The sequence below is a fragment of the Halyomorpha halys genome, unplaced genomic scaffold, assembly GCF_000696795.3.
Source record: "Halyomorpha halys isolate HHAL.00 unplaced genomic scaffold, Hhal_1.1 Scaffold110.1, whole genome shotgun sequence".
NCBI classification, from domain to species: Eukaryota; Metazoa; Arthropoda; class Insecta; order Hemiptera; family Pentatomidae; genus Halyomorpha; species Halyomorpha halys.
The window spans coordinates 1,634,007-1,652,816 of NW_027112640.1; the positions used below are offsets into that span (position 1 = coordinate 1,634,007).

The window sequence follows — 18,810 nt, forward strand, 5'->3', positions numbered from 1 at the left end:
AAGATCTGATCTAGCGTGCTCTTTCCTCTCCTGAATCATGCTTGGTGGTCGCCTGTTATATTCTCGTGTATATACATATACATATATATATATATATATATATATACTCATGAAAGATAAGGAAGCTATACTAACCACTGTGGTAGACGTTTGTTCAGTATTTTGGGATCAAATTGTTCCTCAACACATAACAAAAAGTTCTAACGGCCAGTTGTATGGGACTATTCCTCTGAGGATTACTAGGGGGGATGAAAGAGCTTAGAACAACAATTTGTAGATTTTTAAAATTTTGTAAATTTATTATTTTTCCAGTAAATAAATATTCAATAAACCGCAATTTAATTTATAAACTTTGAATTTAAAAAATATAAAATGTAATGAATAAACAGTTTCCTCTTTTCAATTTTTGACTAAGTACTACATTATAGCTAATAAAATATATAAACAATTTACCTAATAATAAAAATGTATAAATATTTTACCTGTCTGTATTAGGTAGTATCTACTACAGCCACGAATGCAATGCCTAATATGATACTATGGTATGATATAATAATATCATATTATTCAACATTACAGTTGTAATGTTGAAGAAAAAACAAAATAGAGCTAGCTATGACGAGAAACGTCCACTGATGGACCATTCAGAATTTAATCGTAAAGCGTTTCGCCCTCAACGTTTCTACTATTTTCCGGTTTTAACCGTGTGCAGTTTTCCCGCCCACCTTACAGGTAAACGTATCTATGATTTATTATTGGCCAAGCACTACTACAAAACTCACCAGGTACGTAGTCCCGTATGTTTCTACCTTCAAAAATATGTTATTAAAAATAATAAGAGGAATTGGATTAATGCCTAAAGATAAATTATTGATTTAATATTTTTTTCTGGATTGTAACAGATTGCAAGTCATAAAATGAACTTCTAAACCCCTGTTTATCTTTGCTCATATTTTTATATCATCATATCAAGCCCTTCTAAAGTCCCGACCTACAGTACAGAGGCTCCTCGGTTGCACAGAGGGCACAGGCTCTGCCCCATCCTAAAGACTTCAGCTGCACTCTGCGCGATTTTCGGGCTTCACGCAGGTTAGGAACACAATGCCCTCCATCCGCCACACTTTCTTCATAGAGGTACCTAGGCCTAGATCCTACTTTCCGGGTGACACGGGTCCCGCAAAGGACTTGAATGGATCCTACTATTAGCCTAGATGATGTGATACTGAAAAACACCGTTGTGGGATCCTCGAGGTTGGAAAAATTACACCTTCCAAGATGATAGATTTCATCCGAAGAAATCAATTTTTCACTATTTTTCTGCAGTTATTTATATATATGTATTACTATATCAAACTTAGATTATATTATGTCTGGTAAAAAGTATATGTTTGCGTATATGATGACGTTTTATCACCGAGAAGTTGAACAAACAAAAACCGAAGGTACTATTTGTATGCCGAAACGAAAATGAACTGATGTCTATGAAATATTCTTTAAATGAAAAAAAAAACATTCAAAAAAGGGATAGAAAATTTACAGATCACCTTTTTAACGTTCATGTATTACAAAAATTATTGTGAAATACTGCAGACACAAATTACGTCATTGAGGTAGAGGGAAGGAGTAAACTTACAAGAGTGGGTTTGTTGATAATGTGGAAGAGAAGAGGGTCCTCGTAGTGGAGGTTTTCACATTGCCTTGGATCAGCAATCCCAAATCTGCAGCGGCGCTGGCTCATTCCCAATAGGCTCAATTCCGGTTTGGGCGGGTTGACTTTTATATTGTTGTGGTTCCGTGAAATGATAACTCTACCCTCCCAATCTGGTTGTAATAGGTTGATTTACCTTTAGAATAATATCCTTCGACCACTCGTGGCCAATTAGGGTATGAACAAAAAAAATATATATGATAAGCTAGGATCAAGACTACCTATTTCAAACCATATTTTCCCTTTTAGTAAAATTATAATACTGCGTTTACTATTATGAAATTTTAAAATAGTAAACGTAAAATAGTAAAAAAAACCTGATGCAGCGACCTCGTAAATCCTCAAGGAGTGGAATTTTAACAGAAATGGTATGTTTGGAATTTTCCAAATCGAACGAAATATATAAAATTCAAATTAAAAGACCCCTGACTCTCTGTTTCACTTCTTGTCATTCTACTAACCGTTTTTCTCTGAGCTTTGCTCAATGACATCATCCATACTACGCCAACTATATCGGAATTTAGCGGTCAGGTTTTTTGACACCCTCAAGATTTATCTAAAATGGAAACAGCCACTCAAGGTAAAGACTTTTTATTTTAATTTATAAGTTGTTTCATTTATTGATTTGAACCAACAAACAATGTCACCCCATCATCAGGTATAATATAAAAAAAATAATTAAAACATTAAAAAACGAACATATTCTAAATAAGTTCTTAATAAATTCTTAATTATTAAAATTTTTTATATTAGTGACAACAATGAGTTATTATTAGCAATATAATACTAAAAAGGAGATAAAAAAAATGTAACTTTAAATAGATGTTTAATCAGGTAATTGTTTTTTAAAAAAAATTGTGATATATAGATTAAGTATCGTATGCATGATATGAACTTGAGAATTTGTTGTAGATATCTCATGAAGGAGTGATAATCTCCAAACGTTGTTATTGTTCATTAATGACATAAAATAAATAATTAAAACAGTGGAGTGTACCCTTTCATTCATAAGATCTAATTTTATATGATCTGATATAATAATTTAACTTTAGTTCAATTAAGGTTTTATCGTACTACGTTTCTCCATTTAAAGGAGATTCAGTTCGGAACTAAACTATTTTACTACCGCTCGTAAAAATAATTGCTATTTAATCCTTAATTTAATATAATGAAATTACATTTGTTGAGCTATAAAAGGACATACGTTATCGAAACCCAGAAGATTCGATTTATGTATATATATCTCGAGTTGTCTATCTTTACAGTATCTCCTTTTGAAGAATGAAAAAGGCATTGACTACTGACGACACGATAGCACGGCCAGTGACGACTGAAGACCAAAATAATTTCTCAGAATATATACAAGAATGGTTGGCTTCTCTTAGACTTTCGAAGAATGTTTCGTTGTATTGCTATTTTTAGTATCTAACATTACAATTCCGTGGGTGGTAGAATAGACCAAATTGAATAAAATTATAAATCCTAAAATATAAGAAGCCGTTTTTGTAATGGAACCTATTGCGATTGTGCAAAATTTCGAATTTCAGTTTTGTGTGTGCTTTTGAACAGTCTAGTTCAAAAACAATTCTTAAGAAACTTAAATTAAGGCGGGTACATAACTGGGATGTGACAGCAACTTTTTCGATATAAAATCGATTTTATCCAAAACAGCTCAAACGATTTTGATTAACTTTAATAAATCAATGAGTAATTTAGTGATCTTAAAAACGAGATAGTTCTTATCCTCATTGAAATAGGCCACGGCTTAAATACTTAATTTTCAAAAATTCTTCCTCCAAAGTACCTTGTGTTTTGTTAAAAATAACAACAAAAAATAGATAAATACAAAATATTAAAGAATTTAATGTATAACTAAAGGAGAAAAAATAAGAGATCCGAACTTGGAAAGCCGAGACAACCCGATCTTTCCCGAATGCATTACGACTCTATCGTTTTTTGTAAAACTATATAAACCTTTGTACCTACTCTTGGTAGGAAAATAAATATATTTGTTATTCTCACCTCAAAGAACCATTAAACATGAATGTTTATAGCAAGAGGAAAATAAAATATTTTAATCCAAAATTTCGGTCATCTCTGGTCTTTAGGTTTGAATATATTTTTTTTTTTTTTTTCGAAAATCACAAAACTAGTGATAACTTCAACATAACCCCACTAATCTACACAAAACTTAGGGACGTAATTAGGTTAGTAAGTGAATATTGTGTGATGCGCACCGCACCAGACAATAACATCATTCGACTTTAATAACTTATCGACAAATATCATCTTGCTCAGTTAGTTAAAAACAATATCTGTTGAGATTAATGTCTATAAGCATTGTCATTTACTGGCTTCTTCATAATCCTTCACACATAAATTGCATAATAAAAGTTTCGATTGTTTTCAATTGAATTACTATATCATTAATGATAATTAAAAATATTGTTTTCACACATACCATAACACTTCATTGTTCTTGTGTAAGAAATGAAAAAAATATTCAGGGACAGTTATTCTGATAATAAAGTAGGGAGTGTGTATTAGTAATAAAAACAAAAGCATCATTAGCAATAATCAATTATGGATTTATGGTGTCGAGACTTTAACATATTGACTGCCCACTATGAGTTATCGTTTGGTTTTTTTGATATGCCATGTTAATTGCAGCTAGGATGAGATAGGCATATATTGTAAATATGGTAAGTTGAAACATCTAAATAACTCGTTGTGGTCTTCCTAGGCAAGAGCTCAAACTACCAGTCTCCTAAATTCAAAATAAAATTTTCGGAATTACAATTTCATTTTACAATACATTTGCATTTTTGTTTCTTAACACAATCAGTAAAAGAGTGTGTACTAGCAAACCTACACGTTGACAATGAAAATATTTTTATTCATATTATTTTGAATCAATGTATTTTGAAAAATGCCAAATAGTTCTGGTTTTGTGAACTTAACATAATGGTGGTTTGTACTTTGATTATTCATTCTTCAGTTATAGAAGTTTTTAATTAAAAAAAAATTAGAAAATTAATTATTTTTCAGTCTTAGATTATCGAAGAAAAAAAAATATGAAACGTTTTTATAAATATTGGCACACTACCGCCGAAATAATGAAGAAAACAAAAATGTGATTAACTCATTTTACAAAATATGTAGAGCATAAATATATATATACAATTTACATGGTTATTCATAAAAAATTAAGAATCAATCATTTACAAGGAATATTGCATGGACTATTATTGTTTAGTAATAAAAAATGACAATTATTATCATTCCATGTCGTCTCTCGACAATTTCGTTATTTGGCTGAGGAATCTTCTTGATATTTTGCTGTTATAACATTCCTCATTTATATAATGTATAAGGGTGTAAAAGGAGCTATGATGCGAAATTTATATTTTAAAATTAGTAAGTAATTAAAAAATTAGATATGTAAATTAAATTTTACCAATAATAGTTAACTAAATCCTTTACAGTTAAATATAGAAAAGTCTAATTGAAACTAAAATTGTTCTACAGTCCTATTCGAAACCGCTGATTTAACTGGGGTTGGCAGTTTTATCACAGTATCTTTTGCTCCATCAGCAAACATTTCTTTGCTTTCTTTTTTGCAAATTAGCTATCAATTTTATCCGATATTCAATATTGTGTCGATTCTTGAAATCACTATCATTTACCGATTTATGAAATAATCGTTATAAAAAGAGGGGATATATTGCAATCACACAAAATTTCGAATTTGAATTTTCGACGAAAATACATCTTTTGAGGCCCACTGAGTCTAAATAACCAAGTCTCGCAAAATTTCGAATTTTTAAAAAAATCGTCCGCTAGAGTACAGTTTTTTTTTCCTTATTCGAAAGAAATAACCAGTTCACATTTTTAGCGATAATGATATATTGATAAAAACAAAATATTTAAGAATTTGGTAAATAATTAAAGAAGAAAAACACTGTTATATTTTGGGCAGGAGCAAATTGATGTTCATTATTTTTACCTGAAGAAACTGAAAAAATTATAATGAAAGAATTATTTTTCGACCCGATGATAGGAAAAGGATATCGGAAGTGATATTTTGTTTTATAATAGGATATAATATTCTAGGAATATCGTTGCCAAAGGTTGATATGAGAATCAAGAGAGAATATCTGAATTATTGGTAATTCTGAGAGATAGTTGACCACGGATGACTTGTACGAGGAGAAGATGCAAGAAGGGGGTGCATTCAAAATGAAACACAAATAAGTTAATGAAACTTATTTAAGTGAATTATTGGTAATATTTCCTTAAAATATTGTAATCTTTTTGTATCTGCTATATCGACATTTCGATTCAATATTATTGGGAGGATATTTCTTCATATTGCTGGTATTTATTGAATTCTTCTAAGGTGTCAAAAATAACTTATATCAAGTTCTGGGAGATATTAATTCTGTCTGATTATTGTTTAATAGCAAGTCACCTATTATTATTATTATTTTTTATTTTTCTATTTTTTTGTATTCGTCTAAGGCACAAGGTGGGTTTTTCTAAATAGAAGCTCTGCAACATTCTAGAGCTAAAACTGGAAAATTCCATAACTGAATTTTCACTCATTCAGATATACCGTGTCTTAAAACAAATAAAAAACCGTCGATTTGCATAAGAATAAAAAGCAAAACAGTCGCTACTTAAAACAATAGCACATGGATAACCACTCTGCTGTTTGTACTGTACTTGGCCTTAGCATAGCAGAATTCTTTTACAGCACTTATCACAAAACTGGGGGACAAGTCAATGGATTATACACCACAACCGCGACTTTATAAGAGACAAGAGCAACTCCGTTGGGTTTGCTTAATAGTCGCATTACTAGGAGGTTTTAGTGGACTGGAATCCCGCACAACCTCAAGACTTAGAGCAAGAGTCTGTTCAGATTTCCTCCTTGTATACAAAAAAAAATCATAGTGAATAAAGCAGACAGTCTTTATTTGTTTGCCGACGTTTTCGCTAAGAGGAAAAAGGAAGTAATTATGTGCGGAAATGATCATGAAAGTCAGTTCTTTGATCAACTACAATTTATGTTATATTATCCATGATATTTCTATCTATAATATTTTTTGTGTGTTTTACAACACCATCATCAACTTCAAGGGGGAGCTTACTCCTTATAACTTTGATATAAGGGAACAAATACAGTTCTTTAAAGTAATATCATATAATTTCATAGTATATATATATATATATATATATTGATATAACGTTGAATGTGGTACAAAGTGGTGCAATTAATGTAACAAAATAAGAGGCAGACATCATTAAGCCTGTCCTGCACAACTTGAAAATTGAATAACATATACCAAATCCAGGCAGTGGAACAGTAAGATACCTGGGAGTTAATCTAGATCGCCGCCTTACCTGGAATCACCATATCAACATCAAACTAACTCAAGGCTAAACATACTCTATCCTAAATGGAAATTCCCAATTAAAACCAGAAACAACTGTTCTTATATTTAAAACAATTCTCAGGTCACTGCTGTTGTACGGGTGTGAAGTCTGGGGTCAGCGAAAAACCGTGAAGTCTTCATGAAAAAGAAAAAAATTACAATAGAGGATTACATCAAAAAACGGTTCATGAAGTTCCACTCCCAGTTGCCGACAGTAAAAGGAGCAGTGACCTACAACCTGGGAAAACCAACCTCAACCCGAAGACTGAAGCACTGGCTGGTGCAGGACGTTCTGTTATAAATTCTATATTTACTAATTCTGTTATTCACACAAGTTTACTTTTTTTTTCAAATTAACTTGTTTTTTCACCATTAGAGGGTAATTGTTTCCTTTGTTAAGTCTATAAATTCATTATTTTTGTTATTGATTTTAATTGTCTCTTTTATTAAGAAACATTATTTTTTTCTATTTATGTTCTTTTAATTATAACATTTTATATAGTTAGGGATGTCTTTTGTATGAGACTATACCCTCTCCCTCTTCCCCCCATAATCAACTGTTAAAAAAAATTATAAATAATGTAACGGTTATATCAACCATGTAAGGCCCGCCAGGCCGATCTGGTATAAAATAAATTTAAAAAATAACATATAATATTATTCCATCCCATGATTGACTTATAAATCAACTAATACTGCTCCGAACATTACACAGCAAATATTCTGTATAAAAAAATAAATAATTGTCTCTTATCTTATGGCACCAAGGTGAGGTATTACATGTATAGGTAATTGCATCCTCTGCTCCCTAGATTAAAAATACTGGCAAACAAGAAATTAGAATCATGAGAAAGTCATTCAAATTGCACTACTTCTAAATTGCAAAAAATTGGAATTCTCTTCATAAATTTGCTCGTTTTACTCTTTTGGGGTCAAATTTTTATTTTTGTGGCATGAAATACAATGCTTGAACTGAATTACTCTTGTAATCCACATAGAATACATAGATGTATTTATGCCTATATTTTTTCCTCCCTAATTTATAGTTTAAAATTGACACCTTCGAGTAAAAACAATAAATTAATTAGAATATGAAGAGTTGAATTCGATCAAAAAGGAAAAAAAAACAAGAAGTAAACACAAGTGAGGGATGGCTTCGGGTAACTATTAAAAAATCTCTCTAGAATAAGCTTGATGTAGAAAACGCTCAATGTTATTGTTTTTAACTTGGTTTCCAGTCCATCTCTAGTCCTTCATTCTGACGCCTGACTTTGTTGTGGCTTGTTGGAATTTCATTTTTTTTTTTAATACATTATATTACAAAAAATCAATTGGTCTAATTACTATGAATATTTCTATGTATGTTTTTTCAAACTTTTTCAATTTTTCCTTTATTCACTTATTACTTGTTAGTTATTTGGTTAGTGATATACTTATTCGTATGTAAATACACAATGAAAAAGCTAAGCTAAGAACATGCTTTGTGAAATGAAAAGAGAACTTTGCTTGGAAGAATATTTTTAAATACTCCCTTCTACACAGTGGTCTTGAATATTTTTTCTAAAACTTAAAATTTAGTTAATTTTAAGAAGTTGGAAAATTGAACTGGAGCCTTCATCATAGGAATATAAAAATATTAGCTGTGTATACAATTAAGCTTCAGTAATAACAAAATTAAGGTTGTTTATGTTTTATCAGAGTTTTCATATATATTTGCATTGATGTAGAGAGTATTTATCAAGTTTAATTTAATTGAAACAAGGTTAGGTTAGCTTTCTATTAATATTATAAGTTAAACAATAAAGTTGATCATTGGAAACTTTGGTTGTTTAAGTTCATTTTGGCTTTTACTGGATGATTTTGCACATTTTTGGTCATTCAGTACACGTTTATCGGTTTTTTACTGCCAAAAAACAGTCTCTACTCATAATGCCACTGGTGGATCCAGAAGGCAGTCGCGTGGACGAATAACTATAAATCATAACCTCCATAATTTTAATATAGCCAAAACAATATTTATTTCAAAATTAAATTAGTTATCATATATGAGCTTCCACTAAAAAAGTTGTGAATGGAATCAGGAGAATGGCTTAGAAACCATTCAATGCCACAAGTAGTAAGTTTTATTTTGAACAGATTTTCTTGTTAATTTATTTGAAAGGACACCTTCAGCTTCATCTTTTTCCATTAAAATTCTACACGATCCAAACAATTTTCTTTGTGGCTTTTTTTACTGGCATCGTTGCCTACGGTTTGGAATCGACGTAAAACATGAGATCTCTCATTTGCCTAAGGAGAAAAACATTAGGAAATTAAAGCAAATATAGAATCTTATAAAGAGAATTTTCTTTGTTACCCACCTGAAAGACAATTTATAGTTATAAGCTTTATTTATATATTGCTACTACTGCAATATTTAAATGCTTAACAATATAATTAAGAAAAGCTACCAATTTAACTTCATAAATGTCTGTTCCCATAAAATAATAATAATACCGAAATACTGGATTTAATACCGGTAGTAGGAATTTTAGAAATAGAAGAAATAGGTGTTTCTTTGTTGTTTGAGGTGTGCCACTATTATTAGAAAGTGTAAATATTACAAAAAATCATTTGTAACATATACATATCAGTATATAATATGTTCTTTTACTTTTATGTGATTCTTTATATATTTTTATAATTTATATTTTATTAATATTTATTAACATGTATTATAAAAATTAAAGTATAAGGAAACAGGTCTCTCATATTATTCTTGGTAATGTATATATGATTGTAAATATAAAATATGTAACAAAGACTTTACTTTATAATTAATAATCCCTGCATGCCATCTCATATATAATAACATAGTAACTTGGTGAACATGATACCGTGGAAAAGAACTCCAATGATTAATTATAGATATTGATATCTAGCATGGTGAGGGGGTCTATGGTTTCTAGTGTTTGAATTAAATATAGCACATACTTTTTCAGTCGGTTCCCATCCAGAACCGATAGAGATACATAATATAAATACATAGAATATAAATATATGAATACAAATACATGAATATATGAATAAATTCAATATAATACCTGTACAGAGAACCCCTGGTCCGACTTAGAACACCCCAAGCCCCGTACACGGTAATACATATTAACATATTATATACATTTCAATCACAAAAAAGTAGGAATATCACTCTTGAGTCTGTGATCTCAAAAAACATAATGCGTCAATTGTACTGTCACTTAGCCTGGAACGTAATTTTGTGCTGAAGTTACCATTTGTCGAAAACGCTCTTTCATTATCTACGTTAGTTGATGGTACTGTTAGCAATGCGCGCTATGTTTACCTCTAAATCCCCCTTCTTCAAATAAATCGATTTCTCGTCGGATGGTTTTGGATATAGCTTATTTCTGTATTGCATTTTGGTTTGTTGATTTTTTTTTTAGGTATTGCTAATTCTAATCTTTGTTCAAGAGACAATTCCTTTTAAATATCTACATTAGTGTCATCATCTTCGATAACTGTACCGGATTCTTCTGAATCCGGATAGATTCGTTAGTAAATTTTCTAAAGAAAATTTACTATAAATTCGATCAAATTTGAATTTATTAGTCTCTTTTCTTCTTTTTCATTTTCATTTTTAAAATCATTATAATTATGTGAATACCGTAAGACATTTTGTATTTGGTATGCCTTTCTTCTCTGAGATTTTTTAATGTAATATATAATTCCTTAGATAGTGGTGTGTGCTAGGTGATAGATGTGGTGTGTGCTGTTCTTTAAGTGAATGCAACATGAAATTTATTGTTGCATTGGCTGTTAATAAATTAGAACATCTCCGACATAATGCCTCCACAGCTAGTTTTATTGGAAGCGGATCTGATACAGTTTTGGATACCAAGTCGAATTCACTTTTGGAAAATGAATTTGCAGGTTTAAGTCGATCATTACTTTTTGGATTGGATTTTTCTGCTTCAAAAATCGTTCCATCAGTAAGCTGCAGTATCGCTCTGAGCTGTAATAGGACAGCTTTGGCCAACCTCCTTGAATGATTCACACATTGTATCACTCCTCTAGATTGTACGATGCAATTTTGTATTCACAGTTTAATTAATTTCGTCCGTTAGGCAGACATAAAAACAAAAACGTATACTATTTTGCAATATTGTTGACTACCTCTGATCATACAAAGGAAAAAAAATTTTAAATTTCTAGTAAATACCGAAAAAAACGGTATTAAACACGTTAATACCGGTTTTACAAAATTGTACATTGGCTCAAAATACAGGTATTCGGTATCCCGCTATTGCAGTCCCTATTTACTTTGTTATAAGGATGTATTCAGAAGAAGAAAACATGAATAGATTAGGTTAATTTTATAATTTTGAATTGGGGTCATTGAAGATAGCTAATATTGATGAGTTGATGTGTATGAATATCGTGTTTTAGTTGAGTAAGAAGGAAACTTTGGAGCGAACTCACTCAGATGGATAGTAGGGCAGCATCGTCTCCATCAGCATTCTGTCCTCTCTTATTCCTCCGTCCCTAGTCAGGGAACCACGGCCTTAAGTTATGAACGCGTTATAGCTTGAATTATCAAGAGAAAAAAAATCTATAAATCCTCTCAAAAAATGACGCACTTATCTCGTCTGTTTTACACCACACCAAACGTAAGCATGTGCTTATTTTGCGGAGCCCGATTCTTCGTTCGTACATTTTGTTTTTTAAACGGAAGAATATGTCAAATGCAAGTAATCGAATCCTGCCTACTAGATCAATGTGAATTCGAGTTATAACACAATAAATTTTAAATATATTTTCCCTCTGTTTGATGATTAAAATAAAGTGCAAATTTACTAGATTTGAAGGGAATAAAAAATTACTTTACACAAATATAAACAATTACAAATACAACTTTTTTTTACATTTCAAATTGACTCAGAAGGGTTTTTTAATTTGGTATATCATTAAGTCCTTTTGATATTATAAAAAATTGTAGTGATTACTCAATGAACGATGAATGATTAATCAAGTAACGATGAAAGATTTTCGTGATTATTGTGCTACTGGTAATACATATCGCTGCTTTGCTTTGATTAAAAAGCAATTCATTTTATTTAGAATTAGACATATTCCAAAGATAGTACCGTAGACTGAGGTTAAGTTCTTTATTGTGGTCGTCCTAGTTAGAGTTGTTAAAAATTAACTTGAATCTAGGAAATACCTCTAACCCAAAATAAAAAAAAACTTTTTGTTTTCTAACGTGCCACAATTCAAGCAAACCAACGAAATCATAAATTTGCGAAACAAGTATACCTTGTGGAATAAAACTAATTTAATTTGCAGTTTCAGCACACAGACAAACATGATTATCAGCAAAAATTATCAAATCAAAGTTCAAAAAGCTCCACTTTGTAGAACTGGGTTATTTTTTTGTTTTTCTTCTCCGTGATGATTCACTGTTTTTCACATAAGCGTTCTATTTCTATCGGTACCGTTTCATTATAAGAATCACATAAATAAATAAATCAATTTAAAAAAAATTCAATATGTGCTTCTTTAATTAATTGCTGTTAAATTTATATCACCCGTTCAGTTTACAAAATGACTTTCTTAAATTTCAACAGTTTTCACAAAAAATAATTTTAATAATATTTTTTGTTACAGATTTCTTACCGTTTTCTTTTATCAAAGTTCACAAATATAAAAACATAACACTTGCTGTTTGTATTTAATTCTAAATTAAGTATAGAAGTTATAGAATCAAGGAAAATATTTGTACAAAAAATGTGTTTATGGAGTTAAGGGGCGCTCAATTTTGTGCACCGTTCAAAAAGTTTTCTTAAATGTTTGCGGACATTTTCAAAATTTTGAAGTTAGCGCAGTGTGAGAGGGCTGACAAAGTACTGTGGAAAATTCATCACTCTATCTACAGCATTCACCTCGTGCACCACGTGATCAGGGGTCGATGTCTTCTTCAACCACACAAATCATTTTCTCATTATTATTATTTCTAATTAAAAGTCTCCATCAATGCTACCCATTACCCAACTTTGACACAACCTCCGGGTCAGTCCTGGGTAAATCGCGTGGCGCCGTCCTTTCATCGCGAAAGGTTTCATCGACACTGAAATTTTGTGTAGTGTGAGGGATCCATGAACATTAAATATTTTGTACAAACAAATGGCTCAATGAATTTGCACAGAATTTTGAGCGATTTTTTTCAGTAGTGTAAGGGCACCTTAAGTCATTTTGTCAACAGATAGGCTCATATTAAAATTTCTTTATAAAGTCTATATTGTGTACATAGTGCATTTTTCAAGAAAATTGTTTTTCTTTTTTCAAATAACCCACTACCATTCCTAATCTCATTATAATTATGCGAAAATGATTTTCTAGGAAGGGAAATTATCCGTTAATCCGTAGAAGTTGAAACATCCTTGAATTTATTCTCTTATCTAATATCTATGTAAATGGGAAAATACTCATGTTTTGCAAATCGTTGAAGCCTTGCTTCACACCTCTAAACTTGGATATGGTAATAGTGACATAGCAGATATCTTTATATGGTGTTCACGCTCTTTCATGTTCATATTATAAACAAACTTTTTCATTTTTCTAGTAGCTACATAAAGCTTCTTAGACCCATATGTTATATAACAGTAAATTAAACTGTTTTAATTTTAAGTATGGCTAAAACGAGTCGATTCGCCCAAAAGTGAATTCAACGGGATAAGTAAAGAGTAAAAACCCCAAAATGTGTACAACACACCAATATTCTGCAAAAATCAACTACATTGTTTAATTTATAATACAAATATATGAAAAGCTTACCTAACCTTGTTCTATTGAATGTAAACACGTAAAATAGAGTAAAATCGACTCTACGCATGTCACAAGGGACTTCTAGGTCATTGGGAATAATGAAGGGTTTGAGGTGTAGTAGGAATCTAATTTTAAAATATAAACTTTGAACGTTTTTTATAACAGTTGAGCTTCTTCTAGAGAGATATTTCCACAGTACCCAAGACCACTGGATTATCCCAAGAATACTCCTAATTTGTGTTTGTTATTATCTTTTTTTTACGTTTAATTCGACCCTTCACCTGTAAAAAATTGCTTTGCCTACCTCATCCTATTTTAATTATAAATTGAATAATGAAAATAATAATAATATAAATAAATGTTGGTTTAACTACATATCTGTTATTGTATTATATGGGAAGTTTGGTTTAGGCAGTAAATAAATACTTTAAAGTCGAAATCATCTAATTTAGACTAAAAAATACAAAATATGCAATTTTATACAACATAAAACCTCGTGCAATTTAGTCAAAGAGCAACAGACTTGTTCAATATTTTTGTACGATATACAATTATTACATAGATCATAAATCGGACAGATAATAGGTTTAAGAAATGTTACACGACAGAATAAAATATGCGATAACATGGTAATCCGATCTCTATATATGATTTTCTATTTCAGCGGACCCAACTAGTGGCCCAGATACGGATTATTGAGTGTAATGAATAATTTGACTAAATAATAATTGTTAGTTTAGTTTCATTATTATTTATTAATTTTTTCATAAATTACAGACGAATTTGTGAATGAAACAATGATTTTATAGTTAAAAGTTCCATGACGTGCTGGAAAAACTCAAAATGTGCAAATCCTGGCCAAAACCAATTGATAATGAAAATATTCGAACTTCTGTCGTAATTTGGATTAGTTTGAAGCTTGGGACCAATTGTACAAAAGTCTGGACTCTATTGATGAAGAAACAGGTATTTGTTTACTTTAAAATTGACCTTTAGAACCACTCCTCCCAGCATGTATGTAATATTTATGTATAAACTCAAATTTGCCGTTTTAGATATGACTAAAGCAAATTTATTCGCCTAAAAATGAACTTAGAATGATAATGACAATGTTATCTGTTTACTTTAAAATCGACCATTGGAACCACTCTTCCAAACACAGGCATTTTATCAGGGGAACACCTGTGTGACTTGTGAATTTCATACCCCTAAGTTCAGATCATCAACCTTATACTCTCCCTCTCCCCTTAGAAAATAAAAAAAATTAATTGCTTTGATTTTATATAAAATAACCCTCCACTCTCGCCCTCCGTGGTAGCCTTACTTATCTGACTTGACTGAAGAATAACTTTTTTTGTTTAATGATCTCCTCTTGTTAGATTGTGCCATGTCGTACATCGGCCAACCTACTCGCTATAATTGTATGTTTGAAAAGTCAGATAAGTAAGGCTACCATGGAGGGCGGGAGTGGAATTTTACTGTGTTTTATTATGTGTGAACTTATATTGAACATTTTATTTTTATTTATCAGAAAAAAACATTTTTATTTAAGTTGTTGGAATGATTAAAAATATAAAATAATTTTAACTTGTTTAAGTCATTATTATTAGCTTTTCTTTCTTTTGCTTTTATTATTTCCAGGTTCTTTCATGTTATTTTTTTTTTATTATCTACATTTGTATTCATTTGTATTATCATTATTTTTTTTTTTTTTGGAAGAATCAATAAACTGTTTAAAAGGAGCATATTGCTTATTAGAAAAATTATCTTCTTAAAATTATCTGAAGTATACTTATATCGAGCTTAGTTGTAAAATTAGTTAAAACCAGGAGTCGGCATGGAATCTTATGTAAACATAAATGTTATGTTTGCATACATTGTTGTGGCAAGATTAATTTTTCTTCTTATTTACATTGACTATATAAATAGTTTATCTAACTTATTGCTAGATCAAATGTGCTCCAAATGTTTATAGTTGTAGCGTCTACTTTGTAACGCTCTCTTTGTTAATTGTTATCTTATCATTGATCTAAATTGGTTTCAGTTCTTTGTATGGGATGCTATGCACCATCTATTCTATAGTTTGCCTATTAAGGTTGAGATACTTAGAAACCTGAAAAATGTTCTATTCTGAGAATAAAACCTCGAATAGAATTTATTTTGAAAATAATTTATTATGAAAAATGTTCTATTCTGAGAATAAAACCTCGAATAGAATTTATTTTGAAAATAATTTATTATGAAAAATGTTCTATTCTGAGAATAAAACCTCTAATAGAATTTATTTTGAAAATATTTACTATAAATATTCTATTCTGAGAATAAAACCTCAAATAGAATTTATTTTGAAAATAATTTATTATGAAAAATGTTCTATTCCGAGAATAAACCCTCTAATAAAATTTATTTTGAAAATAATTTATTATGAAAAATGTTTTATTCTGAAAATAAAGCTTCTAATAGAATTTATTTTAAAATTAATTTATTATGAAAAATGTTGTGATTTTAGAATCTGAAAAACTAATTCTATTGTTTCATCATCGTCTCCGAGGGTTTTTGAAATATCTGGGTTTTCCCTGGTTTGGTGCCTATTATATCATTTACAACAATTAGAAGTCTTTAAAAAAAATTTAAATACATTGCGATCTATAAAATTTTATGATTGGAGAAGTTTCTCGGGGGGTGCGGTCAGCAAAGAACAACATAAATAAACAAAACCATATTTATTTATTTTATGCCGACGTTTCGACCTGAGTTTCAGGTCTTCATCAGGGGTTGTGGCGTAGAAGAGGGAAGATTAGTAATACATATTTGATGTCATTTCAAAATTTAGGTTATAACTATCGGTGTCGTTATTCTTTAAAATACAGACAGCTAGTGTTTTCTCTAATCTTTTTCACAGGTTTTATAAATAAATGTTATGTTTGTTATTTTATCCAAGGATTAAAAAAAAAACTTTCACCTCCCTCTTTCCACTTGTAATGTAATAAGAATTTTTCCCAGCAGTAAAAAAAAGAGTTGCTGATATTAAAAAGCAGAGGACTGATATTAAAAAGTATGCCCGTCCAGAAGATGGGCTCGCCTCTGGACTATTTACTTAACAGCAAGGATGACAGAAAGGAATGCTAAAGTTGGGCAGGATGTCTGCAGCAACCCGAGTTACAGTTATCGCACATTGATAATAATTATAATTTTTACATTGGTCATTGTCTAACAACAGACATTCCATCTAATATGAGCTTCTGTTTCTGATATGTCGAGGTGCGCGAAGCTCCGAGGGATGCAATCCTCGGATTACAAAAAAACTCACCAGAATATCTCTAAATGGCGCAAAGCGCCACGAATATCCTTGCTGCTCAGTAAATCCTCCTAAACCGATGGGCAGAACTCTGAAGCTAATTTCCCTAAAAGAAAGCTAGGAGGAACAGAGTCCATAATGAAAAAATGAATTCCTAATTTTATGAGTAAAACAATACTTTCTAATTCAATTCATCACTATTGTTACAAATAGTAGATGAAATCTCGTTTCTTTTTATTTTTGACAATCGTGTCTAATTTTGGAAAATTACTTAATAAAACAGTTTAAGAGGATGTGTTGTTATTATGCCAAAAGATTTCTTTGCCAACTTTGATGACCGTTCAAGGTAACCATTTCCAATCTGAAAGTATGTTGTCACTGACTCACCGATATGTAATTTAATTTCGACATTTCGTCAACGTCATAATATCAGATGTCTTTACTTTTCAAAAGATCTTGTTAGACACGTATTTGTAATGCCATCTGATTTATTATATCAGTGAACTCAACCAAAAATTCCAAATTGAACAGTCATAGAGATGTTTTCTAATCCACCCCGCGGCGAAACATGGAACTAGATCAGATCAATGGTAGTGGGGGTAAGGTGTCAAAGTGTTTTATGATCAAATGCTGGAGAGTGAGTGTCACTGTTAGTGCAGCTCCGCCCTAGAGGATATTTTGTCGAATCGGTAGGAAACTCTAAAGCAATGTGAGTCTATTCAATAGATTTATTTTTTATTTGATACAACAGCAAAAGATTGCTGTGCTGATATCTGTTATCTTGTCCAATTTTTAATTTATTCTATAAATCAATGGAGTGCTGAAATAATTGGTTATTTTTTAGATGGAGTGGTTAGAATCCTCAATAGATACTTTTTACAGTCTTTCAAGCTGGTACCTTGGAAGTGCGATGACATCTTGCTATATGCTTTATTATTTGTTCGAAGTTGTGAAGGTATCACTCGACTCTAGACTGTATTTACTATCTACCCTCTTTTCTTTAGTTATAGCACATTTATTTTTCAATTTAGAAACCAATCATAGCCACGAATCCAAAAGGAAAATTTTCAGAGTTCATTGAAAAAAATATGCCACTATTGAAGGAAAAATTTTGGCCTACATTATGGTGTATAGAATCAAGAGCTCAAACTATTATAGCATCATTTGTCAGAGTATCGTTTATTCCAGTGATATCATATAAGAGGTATTGTGGCTTAAAATAAAATAAAAAAACCTAATTTTAACATGTAAAATGTTTACTTTTATCTCTAGACTACTATTGTTTCATTTGGATTTTTTATCTATAAAATTCCAGAGAAATTCTGACACTCAAAGATGGAGGAGAGGTTTGTTTAGATTGTCTAGAACCAAAAGAAGGATCACCTTCCAATACAGCTACGATTATTGTTCTTCCTGGTAGGTTTGATCGACTAAATTTATGTTATGCAATTTTTTTCAAAACATGGTTTTAATATGTGAAATTATTTTAACACATATATTTTAAATTTATTGTTTTTGATTACATAGGCTATATAGTCATTGTA

At 30.6% G+C, this 18,810-nt stretch overlaps 1 protein-coding gene across 3 annotated transcripts in view; it reads left to right on the plus strand.

The window, feature by feature from the left end:
* Nucleotides 1-9,108: 9,108 nt before the first annotated feature.
* Nucleotides 9,109-18,810, plus strand: part of LOC106677863 (phospholipase ABHD3) — a 21,667-nt gene continuing 11,965 nt past the window's right edge. Inside the window, exons 1-5 of one of the 3 annotated variants that reach the window (XM_014416033.3) lie at nucleotides 9,109-9,262; nucleotides 14,746-14,934; nucleotides 18,111-18,221; nucleotides 18,298-18,470; nucleotides 18,582-18,682. In XM_014416033.3, coding sequence (XP_014271519.1) covers nucleotides 14,812-14,934; nucleotides 18,111-18,221; nucleotides 18,298-18,470; nucleotides 18,582-18,682 — 508 coding nt within the window. In that variant the 5' untranslated portion in view covers nucleotides 9,109-9,262; nucleotides 14,746-14,811. Of the gene's footprint in view, nucleotides 9,263-14,745; nucleotides 14,935-17,817; nucleotides 17,976-18,110; nucleotides 18,222-18,297; nucleotides 18,471-18,581; nucleotides 18,683-18,810 lie in introns of those variants that run through there. The other 2 variants (XM_067050422.1, XM_014416034.2) reach the window with 2 other exon arrangements.